Genomic DNA, 12,684 nt, shown 5'->3' with positions numbered 1-12,684 from the left:
TCTATCTATCTATCTATCTATCTATCTATCTATCTATCATCTATCTATCTATCTATATCTATATCATCTTTATCTCTACCTATCTATATCTACACATATCTAATGTAGATATTATATCTATCTATCTAATTATATCTAGATATAATATCTGTCTATCATCTATCATCTATCTATCATCTATCTATCTATCTATCTATCTATCTATCTATCTATCTATCTATCTATTTCTACGGAAAGAAAGAGAGTGGGAGAGAGAGTGTGTGTTTCAGCCAGCAGTTGATGCTGGCTATTGACTAGGAGCCTCTGTTTCTCTCTGTGTGGACCTTTTCATGCTGTCTCTCTACATGGGCTACTTTGGGCTTCTTTGGAGCTTGGTGGCTGATATCCAAGGACAAGTATCCCCCACCCCTCAAAAAGAAAGCCAAACACAAATCCCGTTGCCTTTTATGACGTATCCTCAGGGGCTACATAGGATCACCAACATGGTTCTGTTTGTTGAGGATGTCAGAAAGTCCTGTCTAAATTTAAAAAGAGAAGAAATAGGCTCTATCTCTTTATGAGCAGTAGCAAGATCCTAGAAATTCATCTGTGGCCAGAAATGTTGCTGTGGACATTTTCGGTTTAAAGTTGAACAGATGTGTTTTAGGCAAAGGGTGGTGGCAGGAGCATTTCAAGTAATATTAGAAACTGGCACAAGCAAATCACTGAAGTGTGAAACAGCACAACTTATTCTGAAAACTACAAGTAGTTTGGACTTTTGACTGGAACAGTTGTTTGACTAGAGTGCAAGATTCAAGGGCAGAATAATATGACAGACTTGTGATTCCAAAAGAACACTCAGTCAGAAATATAGAGGATAAATTGGTGGGAACTAGACAAGTTAGCCCAGGTTGGACTATCTATATCTATCTATCTATCTATCTATCTATCTATCTATCTATCTATCTATCTATCATCTATCTTTATCTATATCATCAGTTATAGATATAGAGATATAGAGATAAATGCATATAGAGAGAGAAAGAGAGAAAAAAATATATAAATAGAATGAAAGAGAGATATGATATGCATATGTATGTATATCATATGTATGTCTATCTGTATGCATGTATATATGTGGAAATAATATATCTCCACAAAAATCTCTGCCTTCATGGACCATATATTCCCCATAGCCATGTGTAGGGAATAAGGATACTGTGGTAAAAGAGAGGTCCTCAATGAAGCAAGAAGAGAGGAATGTATCCTTTCACATAGATTTACTCATTAATGTGAAAAATCATTTACAATTTAGCATGAATTAGAAGAGAAAGCTGGAAGGAGAGAAGCCCTTGGATTTTTTCCACCTGCTCATCTAGCCAGTGAACTTCATGGACAGTTATGCATTCAAGCTTCTTTGTAATTTAAGCCTTCTCTCGTGTGCTGCATATGGCGATCTGGGCTAGCCGTATGGGATGTGACTCCTGCTTCAAGAGTAATGCTGAAGTTTGTAGCACTCACTGCCGTTGTGGGAAGCAGACTGTTGTTGAAGTGTTATTATTAATGAGGATTACTGCTGGACAGCTTGAACTAGAGGATAATTTATTCTCCGTGAACTTCTAATTGCAGTAAAATGGTTCATTCACTGCCACACTTGTCCATCTTGTTTGTTCCTGTCTTTCAGGCACGGTTGGCTGCAATGAAAGAAGGCAGAGCTGCACCGGCTGCACAAGAAACAAAAGTCTGCATTTCTGGAGACACCGTGGAAACTGGTCAGAGAGGCTTCTCTCGTTTAAGAGAGGCTTGGGAAAATGATGAAAAGCATGCTGGCATTCTCAATGAGGTGATAATCAATTCGTGTGAACCAAGGCACCTACTATGCGCAGCACATTATGTTAAACTGGGAAGTGAGTTTCCAGATGGCCTTCCTCCGAGCTCACTGTTGAAGCTCACACTTTCCCTCTGGCATTTCCAATAGAGAGCTCTTTCCCTTATTTAAAATTTAGCATACCCTTTCCATTCTCTCATTTTGCTTCAAGAGATTGCTTTGGGAAGATGAAAACTGTCCACAATGATGACATGTGTACTTTCTTGGTAGTATCTTTGATGTTATGGTGACTTCCTCCTGACGTTTGCTAAATTTCTGCCTCTCATTGATTCCATTTCTTTCTCCATCTTTTATCCCTGGTAGAACTGTTGCCTTGCTCTTTGCATAAGGGTTGTTAAATGTGCTTCTGGCTCACTGCTACCATGGTAATAGACGCTTGTCATAGACTCATTACTGTATTTATAAGAGACTTGATCACTGGTGGTTTAGCAGGCTTAAGAAACAACCAGATTCCCAGCCAGTAAAAGGATTCAAACCTGTGTAAGATAGACGATACATAAGGGTTTGGGTGCTATTATTTAATAGTTAGCAAGCTCTCTGAGTGGACTAATGGCAGGGTATCACGTAGGGAAGTGATCTCGGCTATGAAATAGTATCCATTCTACTGTAGACAATCTTAATGGGACAGAAAAAGACAGGAAATGAGAGACAGAGAAAGACAGAGACAGAGATAGATAGAGAAAGACAGAGAGATTGAGTCTTGTCATCACTATCCTTGATTATCTGACAATTTCTTACTGGATAATAAGCCTGGGGGAATCCCCAAAATCTACACAGATGCTAAGGAAGTGGAGAGCCTAGTTGACCTCAGGGTCCAGTCTTGATCTAACAAGGGGTGTTTTATGTGAGGAACAGATGGCTTACATGTGATTTAAGGATTGCTGGAAAAGTAGCCATAAAATAGTTATTAGATAGATGTACCCATTCACTGCCACAGTGCATGACGTTCTTTATTTCTTTTTTCCTTTTAATGTTTATTTATTTTGAGAGAGAGAGTGCACAAGCAGAGATGGGGAAGAGAGAGAGGGAGAGAGAATCCCAAGCAGGCTCCAAACTGATAGCATGGAGCCTGACTTGGGGCTCGATCTCACCAACCATGAAATCATGACCTGAGTGAAAATTAAGAGTGGAACATGTAATTCCCCTGAAATTCCCCTGAAATTCTGCCCGTAGAATCATGCCTTTGGGTTTAAGCAGAAGGCAGTAATTATTCACAGAAGGGGAAGATGGGAACACAACTTAGTGGTGTTAAGAATGGCTCCTTAAGGGGCATTTGGGAGGCTCAGTCGGTAAAGTGTCTGATTTTGGCTGAGGTCATGATCTCATGGCTTGTGAGGTCGAGCCCCACGTCGGGCTCTGTGCTGACAGCTCAGAGCCTGGAGCCTGCTTCTGATTCTGTGTCCCCCTCTCGCTCTGCCCCTCCCCCATTCCTGCTCTGTCTCTCTCTCTCTCTCAAGAATAAATTTTTAAAAATATTAAAAAAAAAAAGAATGGCTCCTTAAGAATCAACCCAGCAATTACTTATGGAAGAAGTCATATTCTTATGTGTTGGGACAGAAAAAGTTGAAATCCATTAGGCTAAGGCGTTGCCTTCCCTGGAATCCCCTTGAGATTATTTGAAAATCTACTATAGACCACAGTTATAATGAGATGCAGTATTTAGAAAGGGCTGGATCATGGATTTTGTAGCCAGACTCCACAGGTCTAAATTTTTACTCTGTCCATAGTGCATGTATAACCTTTGCAAAGTCATTACCTTCTCTATGCCTCCTATTTCTTATCTGTAAAATGGAGTTAATTGTACTTACCTTATAGAGTTATTGTGATGATTCAATGAGCTAATATAGACAAAACACCTAGGACAGTGCCTTATACTTACTTAGCAAGTGCTGCCAGAGTCTTTACAATTATTAATAATATTTTTGGAGGTAAATTTGATTTTCTCAAATTGTTTTCTAAGGCAGTTTGGAACGGACTGTCGCACATCCAGAGCATTTTGATGAAAGGAGAAGGAATGGATGGTTTTGAGCCCCAAGACCCACCCCCAGCCCAACATGGTCACCCTGGGTGGATCTTTTCAGTGGGGTGCTTCTGACACCTAAGTCCACATGAGAACAGCGCGTTGCCCCACAGAAGCTGAGCAAGGGGGGAAGAGATGTTAGAACGATCCTTGTTTCTGGTTAATCATTTGTCAAGGTCTCTAACTCCTCCGTGGTCTTTCCTCTCATTCTTGTTTCCTTTTAGATGATGTAGAGACCGTTTCACCGAAGCAGTTGGGGATGTGCCAGTGTTGGTGACCTTATGAGTGCTGTTTGTAGAAGGAGCTGGCACTTTAGAGAGAGATAGACCCACGTTCAAGTTTTGTCTGTGACATCTACTATCTCTGTGGGTCTGGATAAATCACTTAATGTCTCAGAGCCGCAACGCCTCATTTAGAAAACAGGCACGCCGAAATGTGCCCACCTCCCAAAGGGGTGGCGCTAAGCAAGCGCGATGATGGGTGTGACACCAACCTCTGAACTGTAAAGGGTGATATAGATGTGAGTTGTTATTAGTCATGGTTCCTTTAATATTGCTGTTCTCTACAAGCAGACCTGCCTTTCAGCAGCACCTGGGTGCTGTCATCGCTTGGCTGTTGATTTTATTTGAGGGCTTTACTCATGAGCCTGTGACTGGTAATTGTATGCGGCTTCTCTTGCGGCGGAGACAGTATATGCCCACTGTCACACTGGTTCAGGGATCTAAGGATGAAGCTCTGTTTCCATAAAACAAGGCATCTTGACAGTGTTCAGAAGGGCTGATTGTGGATTCTCAATTTGTGAATTGCGTGGTACTAATAGGAAACTTTTTGGAATCATGAGCTGGGTTTGTTTTTGTTGTTGTTGTTGTTGTTTGTGATGCTGTTACTCCGATGGTCGATAAAACAATTTCAGAAACCGAGAGAATTAGAGGTTGTTTGGGGTGGAATGAATGCTATAAATCAAGATTACCTGAGGGGATATGAGAGATAAGGGATTAAATGTAGTGAAGAGATAACAAAGGGGAAATGTCCAAGGAGCTTGCAAAACTTTACCAACTTGCAAGAGCAGATTTTTGAGTACGATTAACAAAAATCATTCTGATGGAAACACTTTTTCACTAGCACATTCATGAACTAAGGATATGGTTTTCTTAACGTTGCGTACAGCTCAATGGAGTGACATTCGGCTGAGCTGGACTGAAGTGTTCCCAGAAAAAAATGGAAGAGGAAAGAGATGTTACTGTCAGTTGTGGACAGAATCAGATGGGGTCAGACCTGTGCTCTGCGGGTCACAGAAAACGTTTTCAAATACCTTGCCTTTCAGGTCCCGCTCATGGACAAAAATAGAGCACAGAAGGTGCTTCTTAGGGAAGACTTCATTTTCTCAATCTTTCACCACAGAAAAATGGAGCAAATGAGTGTGTGGGTACAGACCCTTGGCACCAAGTGACTGGGAGTAAATGGAACACTGCAGGGACCCAGAACTTTGCCCGCCGCTGAGCATATTCTGGGAGAAATACAGTACAGACCCAGCAGGCTTCTGCAAACAACACATCCCTTTAAGTTAATTGGTGTTATATAGAAGCTGAAATGCTCCGCTTATTTACAAAGCTACAGATTTATGTAAAGCAAAACCAATTACACTTAATGCCTAAACTATTCCAGGTGCTCAATGATAATGTTGCTAGGCTCTAGAGAAGAAACTGCCGTGTGAATGCATCCTGTTCCGAATGGAAGCCTGTGTAGTTACCGCAATTTAGCTGATCGCAAGTGTCAACCCCGATGTGAGAATTCTAAGCTCTTTCGGTGTTTGCTTTGGGTCAGCCATATAATTCCGTAGATCTCTTTTCATCTCTAAGGACGAGTGAAAGCGTAATGAGCACTTTTTTCTATTATGGTGTAGAAATTTGGGAGATGAAAGCAAATTTTTTGAAAAAAAAGTAATAACAAAATAAAACAGACCCTCTTTTCTAATGGTGGCAGAGACTGCCAGAGGTACTCACTTTGTACTAACGTGAGATGTTTAAAGGTTTCTTGATATTTTAGATGTAATTGCAATCGTGGCATTTAACCTTTGCAGCAAAGAAAACCTGTAAGATGTATNAAAAAAAAAAAAAAAAAAAAAAAAAAAAAAAAAGATTAGAGAGAGAGAGATTTGGAAAAGTTACAGGGCAAGAATTTATGTCTGCAAGAGCTGGCCTTTTTGTTTGTCCTCCAAACGAACGAGTGAACAAAAAATTGTTTGAATAAGAGAAACACCTGGTGCTTTACAGCTGCTCTTTTGCAATTAAAAATGCATATCATATCTAATCAAGATGAATAAATCTTTTATTCTACAGATATAAAATATTTTAGGTATACACAAGGGAAGTTGCTTAATTGCAGAATCACTGGCAATCAGCTGATAAACCCACCTATCCTATCCGCTGTGAACTGCCCTAGAAAGCAGTGGTGCTTATACTTTAGGGAGCACGAGAATGATTTGGGTGTGTTTGATAAACCCACCGATTCCTGGAAAAAGATTTGGGTTAAAGCAGCCTTTGGTAGGAGCCAGAAAGATTTTCCTAAAACAGGTGATCCTCAACCAAACTTTGACAAGCATTGCTACAAAGATAGGGGGAATTAGTTTTGTTTGATATTGGTTTATTATTTTTTAAATTATTTTTTATATAGGAGTTTCCACGTTTCTTTGTTTATTCAAAGAATAAATGTTATTTATGTCTTTTGGGAGACGATTTTCTGAATACGTCTGAATTGGTAGCATTGAAGACAAAAAAAGGTGTCATTATTCTCTTTAAGCTTCTCTGTTTGAATCATCAATTAACTCTCTCAATACTCATTTAATCTTCCTCAATTTTCTTTTTTCCTGAAATCAGAATCATGCCATCATTTACCTTTATTTTACAACTTCTTTAGGATGTGAATATTCTTTCTTTGTTAAGGGCCTCTGTTTTAGTTAACATTGCTTTTTAATTCAGAGAAAATTTCCTCACTTCATATCTTGATAGGATAATATGAAGATCAAATATAGTAAAGTCATGTTTAAATTTATTATTTAGTCAGATATAGAGTATATGATTATACAGGTCTGGCATGTAATAAGTGCTCAATAAATGTATAGAAAAGGGGAATGTTAACATACTATTATTTTGATTCTATTGGCACATTAAAACTAAAAACGTCATTGTTATTGCTTTTAATGGCTGAACCATCGTTGTAAAAAATTGTAAAATATTGTAATGTATAGGAAATTATCATTTTGTTGTCATGGAGGAATCACAGACTTTGAAATTACTTTATCAATGATAATACATAATGTGTTAATGCAAAGGCATAATAGTTTACCAGAGGCTAATAAGTAAAGGCTAAATTAGCCTTTATAAATACAGTACACCAATAATATTCATAAAGCCACTCCCATGCATATTAGTTCTTAAGCTAAAATGCATAAGGTGTTCAGCTGAAGAAAACAATGAATACTTTGCTCATAGGACAGGTAGAGTCAAATGTAGTTTCATAGGGCTGTCTCCCAAAGATCAATACTTGAAGAAAATTCCTGTGTACTGCCATAAAATTTCTGAGACTTTTCATGGAGGAGAAGTGTTTCTTCAAGATTACATCCACTGATGTTCTGGGCATTAAAATGATTTAGATTACAATACCTAAAAAAGAAAGAAAGAAAGCCTTTTTTTTTAAGACCAGATGTAGATGACTTGATAAATCATCTGCCTTCTTCCTGTGCTTGTCTACCTTTTATTATGGGCCCATAGATACTGGCACAACCATGATGATTATTTAAGAGTACTGCGTACCAAAACAGTCTTTATAAAACAACAAAAGGAGTTTTTTAGGACATATGAAGGTATCTCATCAGGACCTTTAGATGGCGCTTTTTTCCAACCTGCAATGACTGATGGCGTGAGACGGGGGAAGGTCTGAAACCTTATCAACTTTGCAGTTTTCATGGAGGCCAGGACTCACGAAATACTTCAGATGCACAGATTTGTAAATTCGGTGTTGAACCTATGTGGAAAGCTCCATCATCAAACAAGAAACCCATGAATTCATTTCTAGAATGCATACCCTTTACTTCTGACCCAAGAAACACCTGGTTTTCCTGAGTGTCCTCTAAGTACCAGACACCATGATAGGGCACTATACCCACCCTTGCTTAGTGAATTCTCACTATAACCCTGGAAGGAGGAAATCATCCCCATTTCACAGATAGGGAAACTAAAGTTCTAAGAGGTTAATGACTTCTTTGGGGTTCATATGAGTAGTAGTTAGCAGAGCCTAACTGCTATTGGGAACCAGAACTCTCTTATTCAAAATTCTGGCCTTTTCTCACTGTAGCACACTCCTTTTAAAAACACATTATTCTCTTGGGGTGCCTGAGTAGTTAAGTCAGTTAAGCGTCCGGCTCTTGATTTTGGCTCGGGCCATGATCTTATGGTTGTTGAGTTCAAGCCCTGCATCAGGCTCTCTGCTATCAGCACAAGAGTCTGCTTCGAATCCTCTGTCCCTCTCTCTCTGTCACTCCCCCACTCGTGCTTCCTCCCTCAAAAAAATAAGTAAACAAACATTAAAAAAAAAAAAACCACACAAACACTTCTTACTAAGCTAGGGGATAGGAATTTCGGACTGCTTTATTCACTGCTGTGTTCCTAGTGGCTAGTGCATAGCAGATGCTTACAAATATTTGTTGGTGAACAAGTGAATATGGACTGTAAGTTCAATTTTATCAGATATATGTAAGCTTCTGGGGTCAGACATCTACTTCTGATTTGTGAAGGTTTCCAAAGTGAATTTTACCTTCTATTCCCTCTCAAATAACTGAAAGAGAAGAATATGCTTGAATAAGTGGTCTCTTGTCTCTGAGTTACGTTGCTTTCTCTGATTGTGACAGGTTATGCACAAAAGACTACTGGTATCATTGACAAAGTTAGAGCAACAGTATCAACTTTAAGATGTGTTTTACAACCTTGGAGGGACGTGGTGTTGTTATAAAAACAAACAACCTTTTGCCCTCCCTCCCTAAAACATCTGTAATATCTTTTTATTTCGGCATCTAATGTGGGATACATATTTGTGTCTGGCACTATAGAGATGTTTATGCAATACTGCTCAGCTAGGGAAAGACATTTCATCTACCTACATCCTTTGCCTCCAACCTGGAGAGTCTCAGGTATGACATGTTACCATTGCTACTTTCAGATTTGATTGAAGAGCACTCTAAGAGAGACAAAGGCAGCGGGCTTTACGTGTGTGTGTGTGTGTGTGTGTGTGTGCACGCACGCATGCTCTTGTCCAAATGAAAAATAAACATGGCCTGATATTCACAGATAATTCCTAATGGTATTCCGTTAGGTGATATCCCAGTGACCCACAAGATTCTTTTTGTTCTAGGACTTACACTAGGATTGCATCACATTAATATAAAATTCATGGTGGGGGTACCCTCAGGGGCCACCAGAGAACTAAGGCCACCTGTTTCATAACCAATATACTGTTCTAAAAACCGTAGGGACAAGAATAACTTGGGACAGTCCTGTTCTTGATGGGTTTGCCACTGTTATCTGGCTCTGAAGATCATTGTGTTTGGTAAAAATTGAATTGTGATGGAGTGTTTATTGCAATCAAACATTGACTCGTAAATAATATGTTTCAATAATACTGTCTCTAGAACACCTGTGTTGTCTCCTATTTCTTCACATACTTACTGTTTGTTAGTGTTTGACAGTCACAATCAGTATAGAACTAAGTCAGAATCCTTCATTCTTTACAATAGATGTTGATCTCCTGCTGTAAGTTCCATATAGTGTCTTGCCTACCTTCTGGCTTGGACCGTCCCACCCCAATGGGCTATAGGTACCCAGGGCAATGTGTGACTTTGCACTAGTGTAGTTGGTTTTAGCTGCTTGCTCTCTACTGGCAAATTTCCCACTCTCTTTTCTTCTGATATGTGATACCCATTCTTTCCTGGCGCCTGATCAGCAGGTGATGGTGGGTATGGTTCCTTTAACTGAAGGGATGGGTTTCTTCCCTGCCTACCAGGGTCAAGGGGTTGTCACAGAGTAGGTAAAGGCTCTTCTGTGGCACTTAGAAACGGTATGCTGTAGGAGAAAGCACATGAGCTTAATAAAGAAACACATGTGGGTGTGAATCCTAGGTGTGTGAACCTAGTCAATTTACTTACTTAGATTCTCACTTTAGCTTTTTTATTTCTAAAGAGTGGTAAGACTTATGTAAAAGGGAGGAGGTAGAGATTACATGACGTTATTTGCGTGTGTGTTGCATGCTGCCCAAGATAGGAGTGCTCAACACTTGGAAAATTAATCTCCTCCCTTCCTGCTTTGTTTTATCCTGTCTTTATTTTTTTCCCCCTTCCCTCAAAAAGTAAACAGAAACAAAGGAAAAGAAAATGTAAGGAAATAGAGAAGACTTGCTAAGAATCAGATGTATTTCCCACTAAATCTTCTATTATCACTTAGTCCCTTGCACTTTCGGTTCCTCCAGTATTTGGTGCCTTGTACAATTTTATTCTTGCCTCCTTCTCTGCACCCCACTCCACCATCTTTCACTTCTTTGTAGTAACTCACATGTTACACAATCACAGAGAAAGAATCACACTTAAATAATCAAATTTGAGTACTAAATAGTAGCTCCATATAAACTGGTATTTTGTTGTCTTCAGTTCTATTTTTTCTAGTGCCTGGAACAATGCTTAGTATATAGGTTGAATGAATGAATACATGAATGAATGAATGAATGAGTAAATCCCTGAGCTAATAGATTCTGGTTCCAGTGCTAGTGCTTCCATGAATTCAGCCCATAATCCTGGTCATTTTGGCCACACTTCCGCATGAGAAGAAGAATTAGAAAGGAGGAAGAAGGGGGGCATATGGCAAAGTACGAGGCCCTTGTTATTACTGTTGCTAACATTTCTGAGCATTTTCTCATCCTCACAACAACTTTTTGGCACAATCACTATACTTCCTGTTTTCATTTTACAAATGAAGAAATGGGCTTAGCAAAGCTAAATAGCTATTTCGAAATTTCTGCTGAAATTTCTACAGCCAAGTTGTGGAACTGGATTCAACTGGGCTGACTCAAAAAATTACCTTTCAAGCTACTTTATGAAAAGACAAAGGTCAGGTCTTACAGTGGGAGAAAGTGTAAAAATGGGGAAACAGCACAGGGTTTATAAGAATTGGAAGAGAAGCACCACATGTGTGTTTGGAGGCAGCGAATGAGGGGCAAGAGGCTTTGCCTTCACCTTCAGTTCTCATTATGACTCTATTTGGCTCCAGAGCCGAGGGTATGTCCATTGAATCCTGCTGCAAGACTCTGATATTCTAATCTGACTTTCAATCCAAGAATGAGATAGGTATATATATTGTGGAGGGTCAATTCAATAACTTGCCTACTTCGGAAGGGAAGACATTTAAAAATTCAGGGAGCCATTAAGACTTTTGATTTTGTCATTAATTCTGCCTCGCATGGAATTAAGTGTCTCTCTTGTATATTGGACCATAAGCTCCATGAAAGCAGGAACATCGCAGCACTAAACATTTATTGACTTACTGACTTTGCGTTCTTCTAGTTTTCTGTCGTATGTATCGCATGACTGGTGTTCCAACGGAGATTTATTCAGTGAATAAAAGATTGATTTAGGCAAGGGAGTAGTGACAATGATGAGATAAAATAGGACTAAATAGAAAAGTGAATAGAGGGAAGTGAGAAAAATAAAGATCTCTATAGTTTCCACAATGTGACAGATACTGTGCTCAGCCCTTTACCGAAATTCATTATCCCTAAAGCCCACAAGATGTGAGTTTCCTTATTTTATCTCACAAATATAAAAACAGAGGCTCAGAGAGGTTAGACAATTTGCTTAAAAGTACACAGTCACCCAAAAATGTCAGTGAGAGAAAGAGAGGTGGGCTGGCGATGGATGGATGGTAGATGATAACGTGAGAAGCCACTGACTGGTCTCAGGTGACTGACTAAATGATTCTGCAGTTTGTTATTGACCTTGAAATGGTCACTGCTGATTGAAAGGCCTGAATGGGATCCAAATCTTAAGCATCATTAGATTTCTAGCTATTTGTTTAATGATATTTGCTTTTAATGATAATGACTCATTCATTCCTATTATCAATATGGTTATTTCTAATTCTAAAGCGATACTATGTAGTGGAGAAAACATATCTTCTTTCAGGACATGTTTTAGAACCGAGTAAAGCACTATTTTATTATAAGGATCAATGGCAAAAGTGAAGTCTAAATTGAAATTTCTTGCTCTGAATAATCTGTTAAATTTCTTTAATATGCTAATTTGTCCAGTCATGGCATACAGGATTCCTGTTGGCCCACTGACGGTTCCCAGATCAATATTTCATGGACTCAGAAATTGCTCATCTTACCACACACTTACCTTTGTGAAACACTCCAGAATCCCAGGACGTTCAACAATGTTAATGATGCCAAAAAGAAGAAGAAGCTTTCTAAATTGCCTTTGTTTAATGTGTTTGGAAACCAATTGCCTGTTTGGAACAAATGTAATTGTTATTCAACTGCAGAGTTGTAAGTTTCTGTGAATATTTTATCATTCCACTATTCATCGAGATTTATTCGCTTCAATAATATCTACAAAGCAAAAAAGCTCATCTGAAACTCATTGACAAGACTCATTTAATTCTGTAATTAATGTTAAAATAACAAGCAAAGTACCACAAACACTTCGAAGGTCAAAAAAACTTAATTTGTATAACACAATATAGGTTCAGAAGAACTG

General features: G+C 38.9%; 1 protein-coding gene and 1 long non-coding RNA gene across 2 annotated transcripts in view; one reads left to right on the top strand and one right to left on the bottom strand.

Moving 5' to 3' along the window:
- LOC144225256 (uncharacterized) overlaps window positions 1-4,388 on the top strand; it is a 111,295-nt gene extending 106,907 nt beyond the window's left edge. The window contains exons 2-3 of the long non-coding RNA XR_013333254.1: window positions 1,664-1,822; window positions 4,112-4,388. This is a non-coding gene — a long non-coding RNA (uncharacterized LOC144225256). The remainder of the gene's footprint in view (window positions 1-1,663; window positions 1,823-4,111) is intronic.
- A 3,013-nt stretch (window positions 4,389-7,401) lies between these two features.
- SLC15A5 (solute carrier family 15 member 5) overlaps window positions 7,402-12,684 on the bottom strand; it is a 74,148-nt gene continuing 68,865 nt past the window's right edge. The window contains exons 8-9 of the mRNA XM_077756418.1: window positions 12,325-12,433; window positions 7,402-7,549 (exon numbers count right to left, since the gene is read on the bottom strand). Coding sequence (XP_077612544.1) covers window positions 7,402-7,549; window positions 12,325-12,433 — 257 coding nt within the window. The remainder of the gene's footprint in view (window positions 7,550-12,324; window positions 12,434-12,684) is intronic.

The sequence above is a fragment of the Crocuta crocuta genome, unplaced genomic scaffold (genome assembly GCF_008692635.1).
Source record: "Crocuta crocuta isolate KB4526 unplaced genomic scaffold, BGI_CrCroc_1.0 scaffold262, whole genome shotgun sequence".
NCBI classification, from domain to species: Eukaryota; Metazoa; Chordata; class Mammalia; order Carnivora; family Hyaenidae; genus Crocuta; species Crocuta crocuta.
The sequence above is the reverse complement of the archived record's forward strand: the minus strand, read 5'-3'. Positions and strand labels throughout refer to the sequence as shown.